General features: G+C 37.9%; 1 protein-coding gene across 7 annotated transcripts in view; it reads right to left on the bottom strand.

The window, feature by feature from the left end:
* Window positions 1–106: 106 nt before the first annotated feature.
* The window catches only part of LOC129415025 (serine/threonine-protein kinase WNK2), a 120,201-nt gene continuing 92,656 nt past the window's right edge, over window positions 107–27,651 (bottom strand). For 4 of the 7 annotated variants that reach the window (XM_055169190.2, XM_055169192.2, XM_055169196.2 and 1 more), the window contains 7 exons: window positions 23,539–23,930; window positions 23,227–23,444; window positions 22,138–22,338; window positions 16,931–17,029; window positions 7,594–7,632; window positions 5,798–6,105; window positions 108–3,074 (listed from right to left, as the gene is read on the bottom strand). In XM_055169190.2, coding sequence (XP_055025165.2) covers window positions 2,721–3,074; window positions 5,798–6,105; window positions 7,594–7,632; window positions 16,931–17,029; window positions 22,138–22,338; window positions 23,227–23,444; window positions 23,539–23,930 — 1,611 coding nt within the window. In that variant the 3' untranslated portion in view covers window positions 108–2,720. Of the gene's footprint in view, window positions 3,075–5,797; window positions 6,106–7,593; window positions 7,633–16,930; window positions 17,030–22,137; window positions 22,339–23,226; window positions 23,445–23,538; window positions 23,931–27,651 lie in introns of all 7 variants that reach the window. The other 3 variants (XM_055169191.2, XM_055169193.2, XM_055169195.2) reach the window with 3 other exon arrangements.

The following is a 27,651-nucleotide window of genomic DNA, read 5'->3' as shown; positions in this document are numbered from 1 at the left end:
GGGGAATGGCGCGAGGGGTATGCCCTCCGCGTCAGCGTGTTGGCGCATGGTCGGGTGTCGTCAAGTGTTGACGCCATGGGTGTGAGACCGTGTTACCATAGCTGCTCGGTTAAAATGAAAATACAATAAACACTTAATATGCCCTCCTTGTTTTAGACTCTAGGACTAGCTGGCTGACATCCCACCCAGCCAGAATGATCGCAGGTCAGACACAAGCTTTATTCAATACCCTTTGGTAGGTACGTAATAATCTCCACTGTCGCGGCTGTCAGTTTGGTTCCTCTTGACGCAACTTCGGATTTCCTCAGGCGATGTGCAAAAAACATTCTTGAAATTGTAATATACATTTAGTTTAATTGCTAAACTACAAGTGAACGAAATTTCAATTAATTTGAACGACGTGCACAGTAGTTTTACCACCCGCAAAATGGAAAACAATGGGACAAAATAAATGACTTTCGAGTTTCAAATGGCCAGTATTTTGTACCGGCACCTCTTTTGGGCCACTTAAAGCACTGATTAAATCATGACAAAACCGAAGCCATACTCATTGCCACCCCATCTGTTCTGAAAAAGCTAAAACAATCTCAGTTATCCATCCCTGGCTATTTCACCACCACAACCTCTGAAGTCAAAAACCTAGGTGTCATAATTGACTTTACCCTTTCCTTTGACTCCCATATCAAATACATCACTAAAACGGCTTTCTTCCACCTCAAAAACATTTCGAAACTTCGCCCATCCCTAAATCATTCCACTGCTGAAACTCTCATACATGCCTTCATAACCTCCAGACTTGACTACTGTAATGCCCTGCTTTTTGGTGTCTCAGCTAAGAGATTAGACCGGTTACAATACATACAAAATTCCGCTGCAAGAGTTCTTACCCATACCAGGCCCTGGCAACATATCACTCCCATCCTCCATCAATTACATTGGCTCCCTGTAAACTACCGTATTCAATTCAAAATCATCCTTCTTGTTTTCAAAGCCCAACATAATCTTGCACCCTGTTATCTTTCAAACCTCTTGACCCCTTACCAACCAACACGTAACCTACGCTCTGCTGATGCCCATCTCCTATCCACTCCTACTTCCCACCTCCGTTCCATGGGTGACGGGGCTTTTAGTGTGGCTGGTCCCAAACTCTGGAATTCCCTCCCACTGGCATTACGGCAAAGCACTTCATTGTCCACATTTAAATCCATGCTAAAACATCATCTTTTCACTCTTGCTTTTTCTACATACTCATAGTGGCACCACTACCTTCTTTCTTGTTCCTCTAATTCACATCTTAATATCTATATTTTATTTTTATTTCATTACCAAGCTTGTCTCTTTTTGTATGTATTAGTTATGTTACTAAGTGTATAGTATACATGTACTGTCTCTGTATTCTGCTTTCTTTGTTGAATCTATCACTTATGTTATTGTCATTTTATCTGCTTTTATAATTTTCTCATGTTGTTTTATGTCTTAATTTTATCTTACTGTACAGTGTCCTTGGGTGACTTTAAAGGCGCTTTAAATAAAATGTATTAAAACTCCAGAATGAATTTTTACTATGCAGGGCATTTGCATTTGTCTTGTCGTCTAAAAGTTATTCAATAATAGCAAATGAACATAAAAAGTTACTGGGCTGCAGTTTTTGAAAGTAGGATCTACACTGTATATTTCAGACTTCAAATGCTGATGACAATCTAATTCTTGTTTGTGCAGATAGCCCATTGATACATAAGTTGCCCATTGAATGCAACAATTTATGGATTCATGTACACAGATTTGTCCTGATAGGCCTGAGAGCCTCCTGTTCATTGTTTGCATGCTAAGTCAATCAGGGGCAAACTGAATTATGGGTAAATCATTCTGGTTTATGGCAGTAACATTTAAAAAAGTCACAAACTTGGATCATTTACAACCACACTTCCACACCGATTTATAGACTAAGAGCTGACAGGTCTCTTTTTTTGGAAAAAGAAATGTGCAAGCAGTGGCCACAGGACTGATCTGCGACATAAAAACACACTCCTCATGCTCAGTGTTATGCTCAGTTTAAACCCACTCCTCATGCTTACACACACACACACACACACACACACACACACACACACATTCTGGTTTCCATGTTTTGTGGGGACATTCCATAGACTTAATGCGTTTTATACTGTACAAACTGTATATTCTATTCCCCTAACCTACCCCATTCCCTAACCCCAACCATCACAGAAACCCTTCTACTACTTCACATTTTCAAGAAACATCATTTTGTTTAATTTATAAGCTTGTTTCCTCATGGGGACATCAAAATGTCCCCACAAGGTCACAAAAACACTTGTATTCCTATCTTTGTGGGGACAATTGGTCCCCACAACGTGATAATTACCAGGTACACACACACACACACACACACACACACACACACACACACACACACACACACACACACACACACACACACACACACACACACATTATATTTATTGGCGTACGTGTGTCAATAATCAAGCTACAATCAAGAGGACACCTGGATGTGACACTTCATTGTAGTTTCAGCTTGAAGCTAAAATCTTTGTAAACGTGGGAGACAATCCAGGGGCAGCTAGGTGACAGTGTCCTGTTTGTGTCAATAAGTAGTTGTGATAGGGCTAGCGTGATAATCTGGTTGCACATGTGCATTGATTAGCCCCACACAAAAAAAATTTAAATGTAGGGTGGCGCTCTCATGCAGTCCTTGTTTTACTGGGGCTTTTATCTGGGCTTTTTACCACCGAAGGAAAAGCCTGAAGTGCTGGGTTCACCATGGCAGTGTATGGTACAAAACCAGCTGTGGCAAACATGCCCAATGAATTGATCATGCCAACTGGACTGGGTATAGTAGACCACTGGTTTGGATACAGAGGGACTGGCATCATGCCAGCGAAGGGGGCGGTGGGCATCAGGTAACTACCCCGCTGGAAGATGGGTGATGGAGTGCTGGCAATGCCATGAGGCATAATTGGACCCAAAGCTGCTGTGAGTGGACAGGAGAGTGGCAGATGGATCTTGACACCTGCATGAGGGACGGAGCTCCTTATCTAAAAGAAGAGCAATTTTGAGGAAGTCAAGTTAGGATTGTAGAAAGGTACAGAAAAATAAATTAAAAGAGAGCAGAAAAAGGGTTCTTGTTAAATCCTATATATATATATCCAGGGATTAAAACAAAAAACAGAACCTAATCAAAAGTAGGAACAAAATCCATTTCAACTGATTTTCAAACTTATTTTTATAAAGGCTTAAACTATGAAGATTACATACAGCAGCACTTTTTAATTATAACTTCATATATATATATATTTCAGTATATATATATATATATATATATATATATATATATATATATATATATATATATATATATATATATATATATATATATATATATATATATAGACCACCTGCCTAATATAGTGTAGCTCCCCCATTTGCCACCAAAACAGTCCTGACCCATCGAGGCATGGACTCCACTAGACTTTTAATCAAAACCAGCATTCACATTTTCAGTAAGTTCAGCTACAGTAGCTTGTCTGTTGGATGGGACTACATGGGCCAGCCTTCGCTCCCCATGTGCATCAATGAGCCTTGGCCACCTATGACCCTGTCAAAGTATCACAACCTGTAATATTAATATTGGTTCGTTTTAAGTTTAAACTCAGCTTTAAGCTAAGCGGCTAACTCGCGTTTATCGTTCTGCTAATCTGCAATCGGCCCACTATAGTCTACAAATGTGTTGATTAATATAGAATGTCTGGAGTTTTTATTACTTGAAGTCACAATGAAATATGGAAAGAGCAATATGTTGGTTTACTGCAAGACATACTCAAGTCCACTTCATTTATGCTTTTAGTCCTTACATAATTCCAGCATCCATCAAAATGCATAAAAATGTATCTACTGATAAACTTCTCCCAGTCCCCACCAATGCATGCTTTTAGACTGGTTATACTGGCTGTTCTCCATACAGGTCTTCATTTACATGTACAGTTTTGAAATGACACGAGGGAGAGGAAATAAAGACGATTTCATATACTTTAGCATATACTTTAGAGCAGTGGTTCCCAACCTTTTTAGCCCTAAGTACCCCCACGGCCCTATCAGTAAGTCTCAAGTACCCCTTCATCGAAACTAAACCAAAGTTCTGTTTTAAAGTCAAATAATTAGTAATATTAATTAGAGTAAAAAACACTGACTGATGAAGCATGTTTATTTCAACAAACCACAATCATTGCGATCAGTGTTTGCATTTTATCAGCTCATTTGCATTTTAAAAGACACACCCATATGGCACATTTTTGCTCAGGCCTACAAAATGGCAATTTTGACATGCTATAATCAATTATCTGTAGGGTGTTTTGAAATAAAACTTCACATACAGACTCTGGGAACGCCAAATACTTATTTTACAAATTAAAAAATTTCATCATATGACCCCTTTAAGGGCCAGCTTTACTAACAGCTGCGCAAACCATCAATTTGGCGTTAAATAACGACTGAACTTACTGAGACACGCAGTATATTTAGCTCTGAAAAGGTGATATTTTTGCAAGCTTATTGCATATGCATTTGTAGAAGTTTGATTTTTAGAAGCAACATTAATGGAAGGAGAGTATTAAATTTTGACAGAGGAACATACTTTTAAAAAAATATATATAGTTTGCCAAGCCATGCGATGTCGAAGTTGCTGGAGAATAGAGGAGGAGAAGTCACAAGGAGATGTCAAATCAGGTGTTTTAAAACTTCTTTTACCTTTCATCTTTCGTCCTCCGGTTCTTCTTAGTTTACATAGCTGGAATTTCACACTCCGCAGTCCGCATTTTCATTGCGATGTCCTGCTGAGGTCTCTTATTTGCGACCCTGTACTAATTTGCGTTGCTCTTAATAGATTGCAATGGTCATTATGGAAATGTGCTTATGTCATTATTGTGCTTGTGTATTTTATTTGCGCCTTTGTAGTATATTCCACTCGGCGCTTGTTTGGAATTGAGCTCTAACGTCCTTTTTAGTAAATGCCCTAAATTTAGTAAAATCTCAATTTAAGTTACTGATAATTAAAGTGTGCAAATAAGGTAAATTATTCTGTTCAAATATAAAGAGAAACAAAATGTGTTAAGACATTCACTTTAAATACAAAATACATCATACGGGACAAAATATGTTAGCCAAAAACAATGTAAATCGTTTTGTTTGCGTCATCTGAAAATGCAATGGCAGGCAGCAGGAATGAATATCATTAGGCCTATTTAAACATTATTTATAGTTAATAAAATTTGTGTCTTTAGAAACTATTCAGGTTCATTGAAAATAGTCAGATCGTTTGTGAGTTGGACATCGTTATTGCGTTTTGGAGCATGCAGCGCATTTACTCACGACGGCCAATAATATTAATGATAGGATTAAAATTACATTTAAAGTAGTCCTTTTTACAATGCTTTCCTCACAAAAATCAATCTTAGGTCAGTGACTGGACAAACGAAATACATTTTTATTAAAAGTAAATGAGATCAAAGCAAAATCTAAATCTTTTCGCGCACCCCCTGAAAACTCTTCACGTTCCCCCTGGGGTACGCGTACCCCCGGTTGGGAATCACTGCTTTAGAGTATATATATATATATATATATATATATATATATATATATATATATATATATATATATATATATATATATATATATATATATATATATATATATATATATATATATATATATATAGGTATATACAGTACATGTAGGTATATAGTAGGAGAATGTAAGACTGTACCTGATTAGAGACTCTTCTTATTGGAGTGGGGTTGGTCTGGAAGTTCTGATGAAATCTCTGCTGTCTGATCCGACCCGGAGAGGGGCGGCACTGAGAGCCAGAGGCAAGTGTTTCTTTTGCCCAATCATCAACCAGCTTGTGCAGGTCATCAGTAAACGTACCGGTCTTATTGTTGCTGTTGTTGGCCTGAGCCTGAACGAGTTTTGTGATTGGCAGAGGGGATGGAGAGGGTGTGGATGCAGGAGGCAAATGCTGACTGGAATGTGGGCAGGTTGAAGTTATGTAAGCAGCATTAGTATTGTGAGACCCTGAGAAAGACAAAGAGAACCAAGTCAGAAATCAACTCACTCTGGTAAAATCTTATGTAATCATTCCGCTGCTTACAGTCACAGAATTACATGAAAGCCAATTGTATTAGGTAATTGTAAAGACAATTGGGGCGTTTTCCCCGACAGGGTCTATATTAATCCAGGACTAGGCCTTAGTTATATTAGGACACTTAAGTAGTTTTTCCAAACAAACCTAACAAAAACAATGCAGGTGTGCATCTTGAGAAAAAGCAATGGCACGGATATATGTTAAGATATGTAAGTACAAGGTGTTTTTAAATTAAGGCAGCTCAAGCATGCATTTTAGTCTGGGACTAGGGTAAGCTCTGTCCAGACAACTGCCCCATAGAGTTTTAGAAATCCAGACCTAAAGGGGATAGTTCACCCCAAAATAAAAATTCTCATAATTTGCTCACCCTCATGTTGTCGTAAACCTGTATGAGTTTTTTTATTCTGTTGTACACAAAAAAGATATTTTGATACATGATACATAAGCACACAGTCTACTGTATTTACTTCAATAGTATTTGTTTTCCTACTATTATGTCAATGGGTACCGTCAACTGAGTGATTCCCACTGTATTCATAGAGGTTTAGAACCACATGAAGGTGAGTAAATGATGAGAGAATTTCATCATTGTCAATGCTTCATAAAATTTCTAATTTGGTTGCGAAATTATTTTAAATATTATGCTGGAGATATAAAATATGCAGAATGTACAGTAGCTGAAAAGACAATTACACCTAGGGTGGAAATAGATTATATATATCTACATTTAGTGCTGTAATTTTATAATAACTGTAACAGATTGTGAAATTATTCTGTTAAATAATAAAAATAAATGGTCTGTAATAATAATAATAATAATAATAATAATAATAATTAAAAAATTTGGTCTGAATTAAAAAAAATTAATATGAGGACAACAACCTCCCTGTTCTTGTTCTCAAAAAGGCTAGATTTGGAAGCTTGATTGTAATTTGTTCCACTTTGTGCAATTTCTGGTGAATTATAAGGTTTGTATCGGTAATCTATTTGCTCCTTGAGTCCTGAGGTTTCTTACGGCCCCAGTAAGGCACAATACTGTACGCATGTACCAGTACAATAAGACATTGTGATTTCAATGGTTTGGCCAGTTGTTCACATCTGCATTTGCGTGGGTATCCTTCTGGCCTTAGATTATGCAGCTAGAGGATTATACATATACACACACACACACAGTAATCTGAACTGCAGAAAATTAAAAAAGAAAAGGTTTGGAAAGAGCATTACATTGTATTGTACATTTTTATCACCATGCACTAGGCAATTTTTTTACAAACATTTAAAAATATATATATACAAGGTGCTATATAAGGTAATAATTACAAAGATGTTCATGCAAAACAACAAAAATGAAAATTAATAGCAAAACGAGCAAGTGGAGAAAGGAGAGGGACAAGATAAGAAAGAAATGGGATAGTTACTGCGCTCTTTGCCTAGACATAGTCGTTTCAGAGTGGACCCTACAGGAGCAAAACAACACAAAAACGTTAGGGGGTACAGAAATACGCAGTACAGCCCATTGGACAAGCTGCTGGACAACAAAACACAGAGACCGATTAGTGAATAGATAAAGGATCAGAAGGTGTGAGGAGGCTTCATCTGTGATATGATGAGATGGGTGGCTGGGTGGTGTTACGGTTGAATGGCTTGTGAACTAAAAAGCAACCTTTATATAAAGGCCCCTTCCTATTTCTACCCTGTAGACCAGGGGTTCTCAAAGTTTACATTCAAAGGTCCAAATCTGAATTCTCATAATTTTCATAGGTCCGAAAAAACTTTATGTAAATCATTTGTTTACATAACAAATCAACACAAATAGTTTGGGAAAAACATAAGTGTATTTTGCATTTAAAGTAAAAACATTAGATGCATAAACCATGGCAAAAAAGGTGTGGTTGGTAGGCAGAGACACTGACCAAAATTAGGGGTGCACCTATAAATTGGCTGATGATGCTTGCTATGCTTCTCAATGAAGTACGGTGAAATGCCGCTACATCCAAAAGCCAGGGGGCGCTCTCGGGCAGAAACTTAATATGCGCTGCAGACGAAGAACCAGAAACACGCAGCTCCAGGAAATGTCTTAAGGATATATTTATATTGCTGTTCTTCAAACCTTTTCAGGTATTTTCATGATAATAAAGAATATATATAATGATTATGTTTGACGAGTGTTTTTAAATGCATGTTTTAAACGAATCAAACCAACAGTGATTTCAAATTGATAAGGACTTACTGATCAAAAGCCGTAGTGCATGAAGTAGCTGTGTATAATATCTGGGTGTGATGGCTACAGCGTCACACAGGAAATGTTTAAATAACTCGTTTTATATTCGGACCAGGAATACTCTTAAATCTAAAAAAAAAACGAATGGTTTACAAGATTAATATGAATTTGTAAAGTAGCAAATGCACACATTTAATCAATCACATAGGAATTAATGCACTTGTAATATGAAGTGGACGCTGGTCCGGGTCAAGTTCCCGTCGGGTCCGGATCCGGACCGGAGTCCGGACTTTGAGAACCCCTGCTGTAGACCTACACTTTCCCATCGTTATTTTAGTTAGGAGAATGGCCAGATAGTCCTTCAAACAAGTATATTTCGGATCCTCATTTCAAACTAAGGGGTAAGAAATTTTCCAATATGGCTGCTCATGCGAGTATAATTCAAGTATTTTTTTGCATTAAAGAGCACCTATTGTCCGATTCACGTTTTTGTGTATTAGTACATGTTAATGATATGCAAAAGGTACAAACCCCAAAGTAAACGATGATGCGAGTTATCAATGTAAATCTCTTTTCTTGGACTACAAACATTGTTGGCAACAGTTTACTTCTTGGGATTGGTGATGTAGACAAGGCAGACATTATCATAATTTCTCCCTTTTCAGACTTACAGTCTATAAGTTAACTCCTGTTAGCAACTGAATCTTTCAAACATGGTAAGGAGTGTCATGTACAGATTAGCTGGCCAATCAGAGACATAGAGCTTTTCAAATCCGTGCGTTTCAGGAAGAAAGTGAAATCTGGAGCTACAAAAATGTATAGTATGTGGAAAATAATGTATTTTTTAAACATAAACCACACAAAAACACTATTCGGACGGGATTAGTTCTCCAGACGACGTTTAAATTTCAACGTGTCCCCCACAACGTCTGTGATTTTATGTACCGATTCGGACGGGATTAAAATTTTCAGGCTATTCCAGAGACGGGAGTGTCTGCTTCATGCATTTGGCCATTGCAGAAGATCACGTGCTCTGGATACGCGTGTTTGTAATGTTTGATATTTTGCTAAATTATTGCAGAACATGTAATTCATTAATTTAACTTTAACAAATCAAATTAATTTATACAAATCCTACTGAAGTAGTCTACGTTTTTGCATTAACGGACTGCTTATAATAAACCCAAAGAAATGAAGAAATAATGATTAATAACAATTTATTATGTTTATTAATTAACATTATTATTCCGGTTTGAGTTTACTTTATACTGATATTACAGTGGCCAGTCTTAACACCAGTGTTTAATATTTAGCTCGTCTTGATTCAATTATTTTATTTCTGCAAATGGAAAAAAAAACATCCATATCTGAATGAATGGGACTCAGTCAGGAAGTACAATATAAGCGCGTTAGTAAGACCTTACGGCAGACCGCGTTGGCCAAAACACGACAAGAACCGCGTTTTCAAAAGATATTGTGGGCAAACACAGACATTCGCATCCGGAAGGGATTACATTTCTCAGAGGACCTCTGAGTTCGGCGAAAAACAGTAAGTAAATTGCTCTGGAATTCTTACGGAGGTCGTCAGAGAAAAACACAGACATGGCCGATTCGTACGGGATTAAAAACACAGACGACCTTCGAGAAGCAGGATTTTCTCAGAGGTCCCCCTGTAAAACTAATCCCATCCGAATAGGGCTAAGAATGAGCAGTTTCTATCTACAGTACATACACCGTGGGGTCCTCTTACATGGAAGTTGCCATTTCACACGGCCATGTTTCTACAGTAGCCTTAAACAGTAGTGTTGTAGTTCTCAAGACCACTTTTTAAAGGTCTTGGTCTCGTCTTGGAATCGACCACATTTTTACTCTGTCTCGTCTCGGTCTCAGACAAAGAGGACTCTGATTTCAAGACCGGTCAAGACCACAACTGATGGCACACCACAAATTCATTTTTTATCATTAATTTTATGCAGTTTATTCAGGTTTGGCATATGATGTTGACATTGTTTAAGCATTGTTTAAGTTTCTCCCAATGACAATTTTTCTAATTTTATTACTAAAAACACCTGCATTGTGTTAAGTGGATGGCAAGTCATGGAAAGACAGTTCAGAATAAATGATTAAGTTGATTTCAGCCCTTTTTGTCTGTTTACTTTTATTTGCTTATAGACAAGAATAAATTCCCACATATCTGCAATGCCTTTGATTATTTTATCACACACACGCACACACAGACAAGAAGTGCCTAATCATATGCATATTTCACTTTTATCATAAGAGTTTTAATGCAGTGACTTGCACTTGTCTTGACTTGACTTGACTTGGTCTCGACCCTTTAAAGTCTTGGTCTTGTCTCAGTCTTGGCCATGACTTGGTCTCGATTTAGGTGGTCTTGACTACAACACTACTAAACAGCCAAACTGCTCTATAAAGCATGTTTTGTCACTACGTTGTCTCAGACGATGATGTGTTTGTACCGTAGCTTCCCTATGCATTTAGAATGGAAAAGTGAGTTGTGGGCTGAGCCATTGATTGGAATTCACAATATCAATGCTAGATACAGCTAAAAATCTACACAGTGGACCTTAAAAACAAAGCAAGCTCAAAATAATTAAATCCCTTTGTTGAATTATTCTGTTAGTGGTGGTGTTGAGTGGAAATATTGAACTACGAAACTATAGAACTAGAAAATCTTTTTAAATGGGTCATGAACTGGCTTATTTTATTATTTTGTACATTTCTTTGAGGTCCATTAATAGCGTTAGAAAGATTTTTACCTAAAAACATCATAACTAGTAAGTAATAGGCTTTTTTCTACCCTGGTTTTGAGCCTCTATTATGAAACACTGAAACCATATGCGTTTTGAGATTCAGGGGTGAGCTGTTGGTTGTAATTCGCAATCTTGCGACTAGATGCCGCTAAAATTAACACACACCACCCTTAACTTTAATAAAAATTATGGAAAATTAGAAATCTCAGTTTACGACTCCTTTAAAGGATGTACGTTACATTTTTTTCTCTGGCTGATATGACCACAGGTTAAATTGTTGGTGGTTAGCATGGTCGGGATGCTAGATCCTGCGGGTAGATGCCACAACTACTTCTTTCTTCAAAGGGCAGTGGTCATTTTTTGTCACCACAATTTTCTTAACATTTATATACAGGGCCCTGGTTAATTTTAGACCCAGATGATGGGGGTGATATCCCAGAAAACATTTCTATAACTCGTTCCTTACAAGCAAAACAGCAAGATGCTGGCTGTGTGCGCTAGGTGGGAAGGTACCATTTAATAAATGAGACAAAGTTAAAACAACAGACAGCTGTCTCCAGGTATTGTTGACTTTCTGTTGGAAGTCTTTAAATGTGTTTAAAGAAAGTGAGGAGCATTTGGCTCAAGGTGTCATGTCAACTTGTCAATCAATATAAAAGCTTTTTTCTGCTGATATGCACTGATATGACTGGAGCCCTTATAACCTATACAGTGGCAAGAAAAAGTATGTGAACCTTTTTATTTGTAATGTGATCTGATCGTCATCCAAGTCAATGGTATTGACAAACACAATGCGTCCAAAAATAATAACAGAAAAAAATCTGATCTTTCATGTCTTTATTGAGAACAACCAAAAAACCCCATAGTGCTTGTGGAAAAAGTATGTGAACTCAAAAAAGCTAATTGGAGTCAGGTTTAAGCACACCTGGAGTCTGGTTTAGATAATAAGTTTGGAGATGTGGACCACAGCTACTTTAACTAATATAAACCCCTCAAACTTTTGGAGTTTAAAAGGCACAAGAAGATCACACTTATGTGAGCCATGTCTCCCCAAAAGGGGAGCTATGATCAAGAATTGTTTCTTTACATAAAGCTAGAAAGGGTTACAAAGTTATTTCAAAGAAATTCACCAGTCTACAGTTATGCTAACAATCTAAAAATATAGACTCTTTGGGACTGTTGCTACTCTACCAAGAAGTTGCCGCCCAGTCAAAACGACACCAAGAGCACAACGGAGACTCATCAATGAGGTAAAGAAACAACCCGAATAACAGCCAAAGATTTACAGGCATCATTGGAACTTGCTAACATCTCGGTTCATGAGTCTACAATATGTAAAACACTGAACACGCAGGGTATCTACGGCAAGGGCCGCAACAGAAAAACAAAATCCGCCTTTTGGAGTGGCCAAGTCAGATCCAGACCTCAACCTAATAGAGATGCTATGGATTGACTTGAGGAGGGCCATACACATGAGACATCCAAAGAACATGACATCAGGTCTGATCCACAGCTACAGGAAGAACCTGGTTGAGGTTATTGCTGCCAAGGGGTCAACCAGTTATTAAATCTGAGGGTTCACTTACTTTTTCCACTGCCTGGCTGCCATTTTAAATATTAAATGAGTGTGTTCAATAAAGACATGAAAGATCTAAATTTCTGTAATTATTTTTAGACACATTATGTTTGTCAATACCCTTGACTTAAAACGTGATTTGATCTTCATCTATGACAAATTTATTCAGAAAACCATGAAATTCCAAATGGTTCACATACTTTATCCTGCCACTGTAAGTGGTAGTCATTTTAAAACATGCGTCAAAAATACCATCCATTAATTACTTACAGAAGGAGGAAAAAATTAATGAAACCCAAGGGTAAGCCTAATAAAATAAAAAGTCTGGAAGAGTATAATTTAAGACTCGTGCCCAACCAAGGACAACCAAAAAAGAGAAAGTGAGGTAAAAATTTTAAATACAGCCCTGATGGTCTCCACGGTGAGCCGCTCGTGCCCTTGGCATACTCATCTTCCGATCCCAAACAGTCACTCATTGTTTCATTCTGCGCTTGACATGGAGTGGTTCAGGGACATTTTAAAAGAAAACCACAGATAGAGATGGTACAAAAGCTTTGGCAGACACATCCATACACGCTCGCTCTGCTTTAGGTTAAAAACTGATAATGGCCATGTTGGGGAAAGACTGATCATAGCTACAGCCCAGCACAAAAAGTGTGTACAAAGAAATGTAAAAGAAATACCTCTGGACTACACATCCAGCACTTTCCACAAATAGGGTTGAAGCTTTATTATTAAGTGCATGAGAAGCACTAATACCATGTCATGATTGTATAAAGTGTTAAAGATATATTCAGTTTATTACAGCAAAAACAGTTTTTGACAAGCTAATCTTTAGCTTTAATGTCGCACATTTTTAACATCTGTTGCCATGCAAGTAAATGCCTTATGAGTGCATGGTAAAATAAACTCAAAACAATTTCACCCCCATTTTTTATGAAAATGCACTATACAGGAAGTGCAGAATTATTAGGCAAGTTGTATTCCCGAGGACCACCCCCGCCACTGCACAACTACAGTGCTCCTGGTCAACTCAAAATGCCAACAAACCCCCAAACCCGAACATTTAAGTAGTAAAAGTGAAATTTTGGCTTTATTAAGAGAATATTTCTATGTGCATCATTATTAGGCAACTATTAGTGTGCAGAATTATTAGGCAACTAAATGAAAAACACAGATTTTACCATCTCACTTGTTTTTTTTCAACTGTTAAAGTAAGAATAATAAACAAACTCTACATTTACACAAAAATAAAAAACTATATAGACTCAGTGACCAATATAGCCACCCTTCTTTTCGATAACAGTCACAAGCCTGTGCAGGTGAAGAAGGGGGCCATGTCATTAGTTTTTCATCTCTAAGGCCTTTACTGGCCAGCCACTCAGTGGAGTACTTGTGATGCATGTGATGGAGCGCCGTCTTACAAAATAATCAGTCTCCCTGAAAGATGCAAACATTTTCCTGTACCACTGCTTGAAGAAAGTCTCTTCTACATTACAGGCAGGCAGGCACAGGCAGGTATTATTAAACATGAGCTTGTTGGACCTTTTTGGGTTGAAAATGGAAATAAAAAACAAATCTCAGACCTACTGCCAATTTTTAGAAGACACTTTCTTCAAGCAGTGGCACAGGAAAAAATCAGCATCCCCCAACAAGACCTTTCTATGCAAGACAACGCTTCATCACACGCATCAAAGCACTCCACTGCATGGCCGGCCAGCAAAGGCCCCAAAGGTGAAAAACCAATGACACGGCCCCTTCTTCACCTGACTTAAACCCTATTGAGACCTTTTGATCCCTTCTTAAGCAGGACATTTACAGTGAAGGTAAACCGTACACCTCTCTGAACAGTGTCTGGGAGGCTGTGATTGTGGCTGCACAAAATGTTGGTTCAGATCAGATCAAGAAACTGACTGAATCCGTGAATGGAAGGCTTGTGACTGTTATCGAAAAGAAGGGCGGCCACACTGGTCACCGAGTCCACATATATATATATATTTTTCTTTACTGTTTTATCATTCCTCCTTTTGTAAATGTAGAGTTTGTTTATTATTCTCACTTTAACAGGTGAAAAAAACCAAATGAGATGGTAAAATCTTTGTTTTTCATTTAGTTGCCTAATAATTCTGCACACTAATAGTTGCCTAATAATGATGTACACAGAAATATTCTCTTAAGAAAGCCAAAATGTCACTTTTACTACTTAAATGTTCAGGTTTGAGGGTTTGTTAACATTTTGAATTGACCAAGAGCACTGCAGCTGCACAACAACAAAAGCAATCCTCAAAAACACAACCCGCCCAACAACTCTGCACTCCCTGTACAAACTGAAATAGCTGTAATTCATGAACACTTTGGAATTTAAACATAAGGTAATTTGCAAGAAGACACTTAGAAGATTATGGCTGAATTGGAATAATAAAAAAAGTTTTGTCTAAAGTTTAACAGTTTAAATGTCACCATCTGTCATCGTCCCATATATGGGACATCTGAGTTTACCTCAATAATTTTGATGTAAATTTTAACCGGGTCATGATAAACTATGTATCATTGGAAATGTCTAAGCCTCTAGATATTTCAACAGTGTTTTATAAATGAATTATGTAGGGAGAGTAAGGGATTCATTTTTAAAAAGTGTGTGTCGCAAGATATTGATAATCCTGCTAAATGTCACAGTTCCGCCAGTGGGACGCCTACTGTTTCTTTAGTGTTTTGCATGTGAACTCTTTCATGTCTCTTCTTTCATTAACTCTTTCTTATCATGACAAACTATATATCGTTGGAAAGCTATAGTTCTCCTATTTAATCACAATTTTGGGAGAATTATTATATAGTGAGTGATTTAATATTTATTCTTAACACTATATCCTATTATAAATCTTCAAAAATGTTTGCAAACTATATATCACTGGAATGCCCTAAGAATGTATTTTTCATATTTCAAAACCATTTAGCAGTAATAATAATGCAGTGACAGTTATTTTTTAATTTGTGACGAGTATGCAGCAAACCGTTGACGCCTACTGGCCTTTGCTGGTAAACCACTAAAAGTGTGACAGAAACCTTGCAATTTTAACGTAAAATTCTACTAGAACTAGAAGTAGTTGAGACTTGTGGGTTTATGTTTTTAGCATTTTGGCTGTAAAACATTTTCATTTTTAAAATATAAAATACATACTTCATTGCAGAGTCCCGCAACGGGTCAGGTACCCGCGGATATCTGCATAAAAGTGTCTAAAACGGGTGGATTGTGACATTCCTAAAATTCAAGGGCAGGGATGCGGGCGGATAATTATCTCTGTGCGGGCGGGTAGTAGCGAGAATGAAAATATGAGCAATAAATTACCATTACACGTGCAACATATGACATTTGACCCTTCACGTCACCACCACTGTGACAGTGTGACCTTTGTTGATTCTTCTCATAGCCTAGTTGGAGCGAGCGTTGCAGGAGTTGAATAAAGTTTTGTCGTTGATAGCCGGAACCTGGGAACGTCTTATCTTAGAAAGCATTTCGAGACAAGACTTAGGAGCACAGCAGGGGTTCTGTAGGTAGGTTGTTTTTTTCTTGTTTATTTATTCATTAATAGGTCTATTTGTGTATAGTAATCAGGTTCCATTTGTGCTGATGATAGGCTACTTAAATGACGCAAAACAAAGCGCACTTTAGCCTGTTTCATTAGCCCATTCATGACGCTGTTGTAATGTTGAGAGAGATACAAGGTAAAAAATAAAGTGTCTTTTTTAAAACAAGACCAAGGTTAGGCTTCTAAACCAAAAAATATAGTTATTTTCATTTGAAGGTGCACATCGACTTTTCACCCCACACTCATAAAAGGGTTACAGTTAAAGGGTAAAACAACTTAATTTAAGTAACTTTTTTAATTTAAAGCTGTTTATTAAAAAGTAACAAAATCAAACAAAGATGAAGCAACATACTACTGGTTAAGCTTATTAATTCACTGACCATTCAATAAAAAAAGCAAATAAAATTGACATTATCAGGCGTCCTTTTTGTTCCCTATTCATGGAAAGTGGCTGATATGAACATCAAATGTACTGGAGATGAGAGTGACTAATGACCACTGACTGAGTGCGTTAGTGAATGTAAAAGTAATACAGTACAAAAAAACAAGAGAAAACAGAATGATGGATAATAGAAGAAAAGTAGAACAAATACAAACAGATGGACAAAGACACAGGTCCACTGAGGAATCTAGTGCGTGGTTTGCTACTAGATTTATAGGTGACTCGCTCGGATGTTTGGTGGTAAACGGTCCAGCCTGTGGAGAATTGAATATAAAAGAGAGAGAGAGAGAGAGAGAGAGAGAGAGAGAGAGAGAGAGAGAAAGAGAAGAGAGACCGGTGTAACAGCCAAACACAGGCAGCGATCAGATCAAATCCCATCAACAGGTATTATATAAGCAACAACATCACAACATGGGTTAAGCATTTCAGAAAACAGAGGTTAATTTGGCTGTGAAAGTGTGTAAATGTCAGTGTTTTTTTTATGATGGGAATGCTTCTCTGCAGTCAGTAACAATCCTATCATTAACCACTTTCACACATGAACTGGAAAATATGGCAGTTTTATAACAATCATTTCCAGACATTGATTAACAATATGTTTTTGCAGACACAATGGTAAATCTGGGGCCAAATCTGTCCTAATAGCTGTACTAGGCATGTTGCGATAGTCGGTGTAGCCTCTCACTGATTAGATCACTTGCGGCACCGTCTTCCATTACCATTTTGATTTTTTCTTGTAATCATTTAAATTTCGTTAGTGAGAGGAGACACTAAAAACTGAATATGTCTTCTGCCTGAATTCAGTGCGAGGTGAATGTTTGTCACATCACAAAGCAGCAGGTGTCAGATTTAATTTATTACTTTCAGAGTGTGTGAGACGAGCTAACTGACAATGACGATAGCAGAGCTGCGTGTTTACTCGTTTTGATGTTGTGTTTTTCATTAAGAATAATAATAAACCCATCATTTAAGCAGCACTGGGATTGGCTGGCCTCCGTCACATGTACCGGCACACACTGACTCAAGCACTTAATTAAAACAATTGTTGCCCTTGCATTGCACGCGGATTCAATGCAGCGTACACAAGCACTGTATTTATTATTATTATTAAAACTACCTCTAATTCAAAAGTGAAAGTGAAATGCGCACAGGTGCACATGGCCGCGGGAAGTGGGGGTGCTGCGGGTGCTGCAGCACCCCCTGTTGGCAAGAGGGAGATTTTTTTAAGAAAAAAATTTTGCACAATTTATAGATGGGTTGCTCGGCGACGTCATTAACTGGTTGCGAGAGGCAGAAAGAAGAGACTTGCCTTGTGTTGTAGGCTAGCTGTGTCTGTAAGTCAAAATGCAAAGGAGTTGCTGCGTGGATAATAGTACCAACAGAGTCAGTGCTGGGTGCCTGATGTTAACATACCAGTAAATGCGACTATTACATTACTAGCCTAACATTATAATTCATACACGTATCACAGTAACACTGCAAAAATAAAGACAGAAAAACAGTTCCAACTAAAACCAAGTTTTATTTATATACAAACAATAAAGGACGCTTCAATAATTAAGGTTGTTGCAGTAGCGGATCAGCTCACCAATCGGGCTTTCTGCCTCCTGGATGCTCGCGCACCCTGTAATGTTTGTAAACCGGCAACCCCGTCTATATTTTACTTATGAATATTTTAGGAAATTATTTTTGACACACGTAGGTTATTACGTGTATTTTGGATTTTAATTTCATGTGCCTACCCATCTCCGTGGCCTCATCCGAGCGCACTTCTCTGCCTTGCATCTTTTGTATGGGTACGCACTCACCAGGACCCAGAAAAGACTCACACACCTTTGGTTGATGCATGCCCACAAAGAAATTCTGAACTCCATGGGCATTAGTCCCCTCATGAGAGACTTTGGACTCTATTATACAACCGGCGCAATGCGCGACGCGAGTGTCTTTTGCTAGAGTAAAGAGCGCGTTGATAATATGCGCATACAGTATTAACGGGATGACAACGCGGGTTTGTTATCACATACATGGATGCGAAGCAGCACAAACACGCCTTTTTAAAGGATTAAAATGTAAAAGATTATTATTGAGTCTCTTGAACATAAATGATGACCGATTATGAGACCGTAGAAGGCGCAAAGTAGCTGCTTCATCTAAATAAATGCTTTGCTTTTAAACAAATACATCTATTTTTAAATGTTTTTTATAAAACGGTTAGTTCCAATCCTTGATTTTGATTGGTCAATAGGTGTGCTTTATTCACGATAAAACACTGCTATGACCGCTTCACCCAACGGTTCTATTTAATATCACTGCGCCCTTAGCAACACCCTTAGCAACACATAAACGTATAATGAGACAAAGTCTGAGAACAGTTTGTTGTTTTTATTTGAGCTTTCATGTTGTTGTTCGCAGTCAGGGACTATTTTTTCTAGCGGAAGGAATGCTTTTATTGATTTAACTTCATGAAAGTTGCACTAATATTTTTTTTACTTTAATATTGTGTGGTAATCGTTCTATAAAAGCAGTGAGGTACTCGAGGCAAGTGCTGTAAGCAATAAGGTACTCGAGGCAAGTGCTGTATCGTGAATAAGTAACGGCTGAAGGGGTTGCTGGCACTCCGCTTCGCGTCGTGCCTAACAACGCCCTTCGGCCGTTGCTTGTTCACGATGCAGCACAGCCTCTCGTACATTATTGCTTACTTAAATGCTTCCCCACGAATTTATTGTTTAATGACTCTTCACCTGTGGATATGGTGAAATGAGAACGTTTGTAAATTCTTTATCTCTTGTTTGTAACAAATAAAGTATTTTCAGAGTACAAACCTTATATAAAGCCTAATATATTCTAAAAATGTAATAATACAGCATGTATTTCTTTATAAAAGTATACAATATCAGAACTAAACCAATTATTATTTTTGTTCAATGTATGAATTATTTATAAGTTAAAAAAGCCAGCAATAGTACTATTTAGTAAAAAAAAGATCTAAGGTATGTAATTGTGAGAATATTTTACCTACTTGATCTCAGAATTATTTAAACCATTATACCAAATAAAAATTATTATTATGTTTAATGAAAACAAGACGCTATAATTAAATTTTTTGCAAACTTCCGAATTTATGCGGGTTTTTAAAAATACTTAATGATTTCTTTAATCACTGATATGTGACTCTGACAACATGCAGGTCGTTTCTCAATCCGAAGGCTGCAGCCTTCAGATAACACATTTGTAGGCTGCATATGCGTCATAAAAACGTATTTCAGAATATTAACAATTATAATGTTGACTATTATTCTTAGTTAATGGTTAATTTTTATAATATGCTTATGACTTGCAAATGAAATGCTCATTTAACTTAAATAAATCAGGCTTGATGACGTATGCAGCGCGCATATGCCACCTCCGGAGGCTGCAGCCTTCAAATCCAGAAACGGTCGCGTGCATGACGCAGGAAAGTGATGTGCTAACGATGCGCATATTATATGCTTTAAAACTATGCTATCCGTCTGGGGCACAATAAAGGGAAAAAAACGTGAAGCAAGGTAACAAGAGAAAGGTATGGGTTTGTAATATTTTTAACGTCTTGTTAGTAGCCTACTGCCAAACAAAGCTGTGTAATCTTTTTTTTTAATAATACTCCAGAACAGATTTCCAAATTGTTTCGTTTGCCCTTTATAAGTAATTTTCAGTAATTAATATGTCAGTAAAAAAACTTAACCAAATCTATGCACTTTAATGTGTTTGTCTTTCAGTTTGTTTATTTGGTAAATGGGTAATGCTTTAAGCGGTTATTTTTTACTGTATTCCCAGTATGTATTCATATTTAATTTAATTTGATTCATTACATTAATTTAAATTTAAATCATGTTGATTTTTTTAGTGATTCTCAACACATTTTAAATCAAAACAACTTTACAGCAAATACATGTTTCATGTTATAATCAGCAAGTTTATCAGTCAGGGTTTCAAAGTCATGTGCATATGGGAATAATATACAGCTATAAGATAATACACTATGTGGTTAGTTAACAACTAACTAAGAGCAACATTGAATGGATTTAACCCAGATAGCACAGGTACCTCTGTAAGAGGTCTGGTAAAGATTTGGAATACATCTGGTGTGTAAAACATCTTATAAAGGTCTTAGAAAAGAGCTGCTTTACATACATTCTCAATCAAAAACGTCTTGCAGACATCTTCAATATGTCTATATGACATCTTTTAGGAGATGAGAAAACAATCTAAATAAGACGTCTTGCAGATGTAAACGCAGACATCAAATAGATGTCTCCGAGATGTATGTGTGCTATCAGGGTATAAATGCATGTACAGAGGGCACCTAACAAAGGTTTGCTTCCCTAAGCTGTACATAAATGGTTGATTCCATAGTTTCGGTCCTCAAGGGGTATAATGAACAATATAGACCGTATAATACCCATTTGTTTTTGTTTTTTTAGTTCACTGTTTTGTTTAAGATAGATGTAAGAAAGTTGACTTTATTTTATTTCCGTCCCCAGAAATTGGGGATGTCAGGGTGAGACATTCAGTGTACACATACAGTGAGGTAGGACAACCAGTGTAGCAAGAGTTAACCCACGCTGACACAGGAGAAAATGGCATACTCCACATAGAAAGACCTTCTGACCCAGCCGGGGTTTGAACCGGGCAAACTTCTTGCTGTGAGGCAAAATTGCAACCCACTGAACCACAGTGACCTCCTCAAAGGGTCTAATTTACACGCAATCACTAAACAAAAACTTTAAGTCAGATGTGTGAAAGTGCCTAGTGACAAGTAGGAATGAGTCAGATAGTTTGATGGACATGTAAGCTTTTTCATGTCATCAAATCAGATTAAACAGAGCAGTTACATTTCACTCCTCGAGTGACTCAATTAAAATGAATACAAAAAAAGGTATGGCATAGTTGTGAGGGAAGACTCTGAAACAGTTATCAATAACATCATCCCATGCATGTACATGAGTGAGATGTGTGTGAGTGAAACAAAATGAATCAAAGTGCAGTCTATAGCATCAGTGAAGCACCTCTGACACCTGTCTGTTTGTTATATCCTAACCAGCCATTGCAAAACAGCACTTATCAAAGGTACAACATATCTTTTCTCTGTTAACTTCTTAGTTTTTGATTTTGGAAATTTGGTTTGCCTTTGCTCTATAGCTCTGCCCACTGTGAAATTTCATTGACCCAAAGTCTGTTTCTACACAAAACACCATATATTGTGTGCTGTGATTTTGTCCCAGCAACCAAGCGTTTTATTTTTAATGAGGTCTGAAAATTACACTCTGACTTACAGTTTCAGCACCATGCACTTGTGTACATGTGTATGTGTGTGAATGTGTACCTTGTATGGCTTGTGTGTGTGTGGTGGGACCATAGATGTTGTCTGAGGAGAGAGAGCCTTTCAGTGAGCAGGGCTGTTGAGTTTGGACTGGCTCCAGTGGTTCTGCTACTGGACCCAACGTGGGTGTGCTAGAACTCACAGAGCCATTATCCAGAACCGAGCTCTTGACCGGAGAAGCTGAAACACTGGAACACGCCTCACCTACAGGAGATGGACAGAATATTATTCAATTATGTCATACTGGACTACAGCAGAGCTCAGCAAACCTTTATGTCATGAAGTGCCTTTTAATTCATTGGGTACGACAAGCATGTAGGTGAATGATAATGACACCTATTGAATCAGAGGCTTTGAAGGCTGCAACACAAGTTAGCGCAACGTCATCAGCATGTGCTAGTGGTAAACAAATACTGATACACAGATCGTAGCAACAAACACACTGCATATTGACCATGCTGAATTTCTGACACTGTCAGAAAACTATCATAGTCTATCTTTAGACACAGGACCGCCTGAAATCGTGCAGTGTATCTCAGGCTTTAGCGTTCATGTGTATGTAACAAATGTTTGTGTTAAAATGTTTGGTTAATTCTCCCAAGCAAAGAAAAAACTGATTAGTGTCAAATTGCCCTGCTGAACAAAACAGCATCAAACCAATAGACCCTGACAGATAGTAGCATATCAGTAGTCAAAAAGACTGCAATACATTTACACTTTAGAAGACCAAGCAAAGTGCAAAAATATGGAGAAGAAGAAAGCAATTCATCCTAAAGAGGCAACAGCATGAAAGGACGGGCGCAATCGCGAGTCTTTTCGAGGTCGGGGCACAACTTTTTAGACCTGTGAAGACCTCCACTTTAAAATGATAAAGGCTTTCAGCAATCTAAGTTATGAACACTATGAATAGCTGTTCTAACAAAATCAATATTTACATAGTGCTAAAAAGTTAAGTTCTTTCTCTCCCATGTCTCGCAAAATCACTTCTGCTAACAAATACTGTCTGTAGCAATGTAGATTTAAGCAGTGGTGTTTGAAAGCAGAGTGTCTGAAAGCATCAAAATCATTGTTTTTAAAAATGTATATACTTACCAGAGTTGTTGTTTCGATTGTTCTTCAGGTGTTGCACCATGGGGTTGAGCAGTCGACTTCCTCTTAGCTTGTGTTTGGAGGCTCTGCGGCGGCGCCCTGTAGGGGGCACTGCGTGCAGAAAACCCAAGTTGGGTGGAACAGGCCGACCTAACCGAGAATACAAAACCTCGATTTCTTCTCTCTGATGAGCCTGCAGCTCTGAGATTTCCTTCATATGCCTGCAGAGATACGGGAGCTTTAATTTCACCCGCGTGACTGTCAGGGAGGTCAATAGAACTGAACCAATTTCTGGGCAAATCTGGTTTTACTTACTTCTCTCTTAGTTTCTGTAGCTCTCGCTTTATATCAGCATCTTCAAGTTCAGAGTCATTATCACTACTTATGTATGCAGAGTAGGTTTGGCTGCCAACCGTTGGGGTGTGTCCATTTGCAAGAGGATAGCTGGGCGAATCAGAGCTCTGGACATTACTACTATTACCCGAACGACGAAGGAAGGCCACTGCTCGCTTCATGAAGTCACTGCCACCGTGTTCTGATGGGGCAGGAGCAGATGAAAAGGGTTTAATGGATAAAGTCTGGGTCTGATCCTCCTCACCTGTGTCAGAGGACAAAGAGTACCCCTGATGCACTGTCCCATCAGCTGACAATGAGCTCTGAACACGAGGTGATGTGGGTCCAGCCTCTGAAAAAGAAGCAGGCATCTCCTAAAAAAATCAACATGGAAAACAATAGATTATAATGACATCAATCAATACAGCCAAAACCAAACAAACATCATTTTAAAAGACACATTAAAAAACTAACTTAGAATGAAATTGATTACTGCCATATTTTTTGTATGCAAAATAGCAAGCAACAATTAAAATTTTAGGGACAGATCACACAGAATGCATTTATGGCAGCTTTTTTAAATGATTTTCTATGGGCAGACATCAGTAATGCGCGGGTCAATGTATAAACAACCCGCACCCGACCGACATTTTCAACTAACTGGCAGTGCTTTAAGTGGCACGGTAAGCACCGGTATTCAGTACCGCCACTTCCAAATATAGCTCTTGAGCGTACCACCACCTCTCCGTGCGCCCAGAACGTGCTTTTAGTGTACCGGAATGCTCATTTGCACATCTGTTTAAATCAGAGGTTTAATTTAATCATTTGGCAGTGCTGGTGCTTATCAGAGCGCTCTTCACAATACACGCTTCCTAATTTGTCCCACCGAAAGCAGAGACTACATTACCCATGAACCCTTAAATTTTACGAGTTAAAAGCGCATGCGTCGCTTTTGCAGCTGTCAGTGTCAACAACTCAACGTGGTCTGGAGGCCCCACCATAGCACAGAGACAGCATTGCTTAGAGTTACAAATGACAACCTTTTAACATCCGATTGTGGTGAAATCTCAATCCTAATATTACTAGACCTTAGTGCAGCCTTTTACACAATAGATCACAGAATCTTACTCAATAGACTAGAAAACTATGTTGGCATCAGTGGTCAGGCGTTAGCCTGGTTTAGATTGTATCTAACCAATTGATATCACTTTGTTTATGTAAATGAGAAAGAGTCATTTCACTCCCCGGTTAAATACGGCGTACCACAGGGATCAGTTTTAGGCCCTATCCTATTCTTGTTATATATGTTACCTCTAGGAGACATTATCAGGAAATATAACATAAGTTTTCACTGCTATGCAGATGATACCCAGCTTTACATCTCGACACATCCTAGCGAAACCCACCAGTTTGCTAAGCTAACAGACTGCATTAGTGATATTAGGGACTGGATGGCACATAACTTTCTTATGCTAAACTCCAATAAGACAGAGATACTTATTATTGAACCAAATCACTTCAAACTTAATATGTCAGATTACAAGTTGCCCATAGATGGCTGTACCACGCCATCTTCCACGGTTAAGAACTTAGGCGTGATGTTCGACAGCAATCTATTTTTCGATAGTCATATCTCCAACGTCTGCCGCACAGCATTCTTCTATCTTAGAAATATCTAAAAAATACGCCATATGCTGTCTGCATCAGATGCAGAAAAGCTTATCCATGCTTTTATGACCTCTAGAATAGACTATTGTAACTAGTTACTCAGGGGATGTCACGCTAATCAGGTAAACAAGCTACAGCTGGTTCAAAACGCCGCCGCAAGAGTACTTACTCGATCTAAGAAGTATGACCACATAAGTCCAATTCTGGCATCTTTACACTGGCTACCAGTTAAATATCGCATACAATTTAAAATATTACTAATCACCTATAAAGCCTTAAATGGCCTAGCACCCTCGTATATTAAAAAATTACTATCAGAATACAATCCATCACATACACTGCGATCACAAAATTCTGGCCACTTAATTATCCCTAGAATATCAAAAGTGTTTAAAGGTGGTAGATCCTTTTCCTACTTAGCACCTAAGCTCTGGAATGATTTACCAAATAATGTACGTGTATCAGACACAGTCGATCAATTTAAATCTAAACTAAAAACATTCTTCTTTAACAAAGCATTCACATAAAATGTCCAGTAAATGTACTTATCCCGCAATAGTTAGTTTGTCTAGAACAAAGCACTCACATAACTCATCTGGGTAATTTACGTATGCCGCAATAGTTAGCCTGTCTGGAACCAAGCTGACTTAAACCACAATACTGTATGACACTTGCATTACATGTGATCTACTGACCTTCCTTCAACGAGATGCCCAGCCGATGCCTGACTAGTGACCACCGGCGGAACCAGTTTAATTCACTTACCCGTTCACATCCCGATAGTATTTATATATATAAATATATATGTATCTCTCTCAGGGGTTTTCTCCTCCTAGGAGTTTTCCCCCTAGACTAGCCAGGAGGGTTTTTCTCCTAGGGGTTTTTTCATCCCCTGGAGAGTCCGCCACCTTTGGCTTAACTTACTACTTTACTGTATACGTTACATTATAACTATGCTTGCTTTTCTATGCTTTTCCTACATCTATTAATGTAAAGCTGCATTGAAACAATTAACAATTGTGAAAAGCGCTATATAAATAAAATTTAATTGAAATTGAATTGAATGGAGAGGTGTGTGTTTGTGTGTGAAACACGCAACCATAGCTGCTAAGTTAAAATGAAAGTCAGTTAAAGTGAACACTTAATATGCCCTCCTGGTTTTAGTAGTAAAAGAACAAGGAATCAGAATCAGAGGACTCGCTGGCTGACATCCCACAAAGCCAGAATGATATCGTTGCAGGTCAGATGCAAGTTTTTTCCAATAGCCTTTTGTAGGTACAAATACCCTTTTTGTAGGCACCCTTTTGTAGGTACTGTCAGTTTGATTCCCCTTGACACAACTTCGGATTTCCTCAGGCGATGTGCAGAGTAAAAACATTATTGAAATTGTAATATACATTTAGTTTAATTGCTAAACTACAAGTAAACGAAATTTCAATGAATTTAAACGACGTGCACAGGAGTTTTACCACCCGCAAAATGGAAAACAATGGGACAAAATAAAGTGATGATTTTTGAGTTTTAATTGAGTTTCAAAACTGTATATACCCGACCCGCTTCCTGGCCCGCATTTCTTAAAAGTAGTATTTTTTTTAAAATATGGCTTAATTTGAGCCAGATCCTGCCGGAACAGGATCTGGGACTTCTTGGGTTTTGACTGTCTGTGTTCCGGTACCTATCCCCAGAGGCGTCATGCCCATTCAAACTGCACGTGCCCCCTCGGTTTTTTTGAGCCAAATGGATTTTGCATGCAACCTCAAAATCAAAGCGTCCATTACTTGTCTTTAAATCTGTTTATTAATATGCACAATATTATAAATTCTTTGCTGCATGTCACTTTTCAGAGATTTTTGCCGTTTTGATATTGTTTTGATCATGTTATATTACTTTATTCTGGCGGCAGGCGCTGCAGTCAGCACAGTCGCAGATGTCATCAGTGTCGCGCTCACAAGCTCTTTGCTGTTGCTGCTGCATTTTGCTATCTGAGGAATTAAAACAACACTCACAACATTTCCAAACCCCAGTACGGTAATTAACCTCCTCTGTGTAGAAAATGTATGGTTTAAAATGTGACCGTCTCGACGTTATATTAGTAGATTTCTAGTTTCATCATATTGGAACAATTCCAAAGTTCGCCAGAGTTCACAGGAGCGCGGAATCACACGTTCACATATGGGGTAAAATTTCGTGAAAAAATCCGTTCCACTAATACTTTTATCTAAACATGTTTTTTTTTATTATTATTGAACATTAAAATCAATTAAAAGCTTATGTCATTTTTGTTGTTTATATACTTTATGGATTTAAAATAACAAATTTTATAGGATAATGCAGTTGTTGTGCAAAATGCATTAATGACACAATTAAACAAGTCATTAAACAAAACCTTAATAAACAAAGCATGCCGTTTTAGATGTAAATATGATG

This window comes from Misgurnus anguillicaudatus, chromosome 5 (assembly GCF_027580225.2).
Source record: "Misgurnus anguillicaudatus chromosome 5, ASM2758022v2, whole genome shotgun sequence".
In the NCBI taxonomy this organism is placed as follows: Eukaryota; Metazoa; Chordata; class Actinopteri; order Cypriniformes; family Cobitidae; genus Misgurnus; species Misgurnus anguillicaudatus.
The sequence above is the reverse complement of the archived record's forward strand: the minus strand, read 5'-3'. Positions and strand labels throughout refer to the sequence as shown.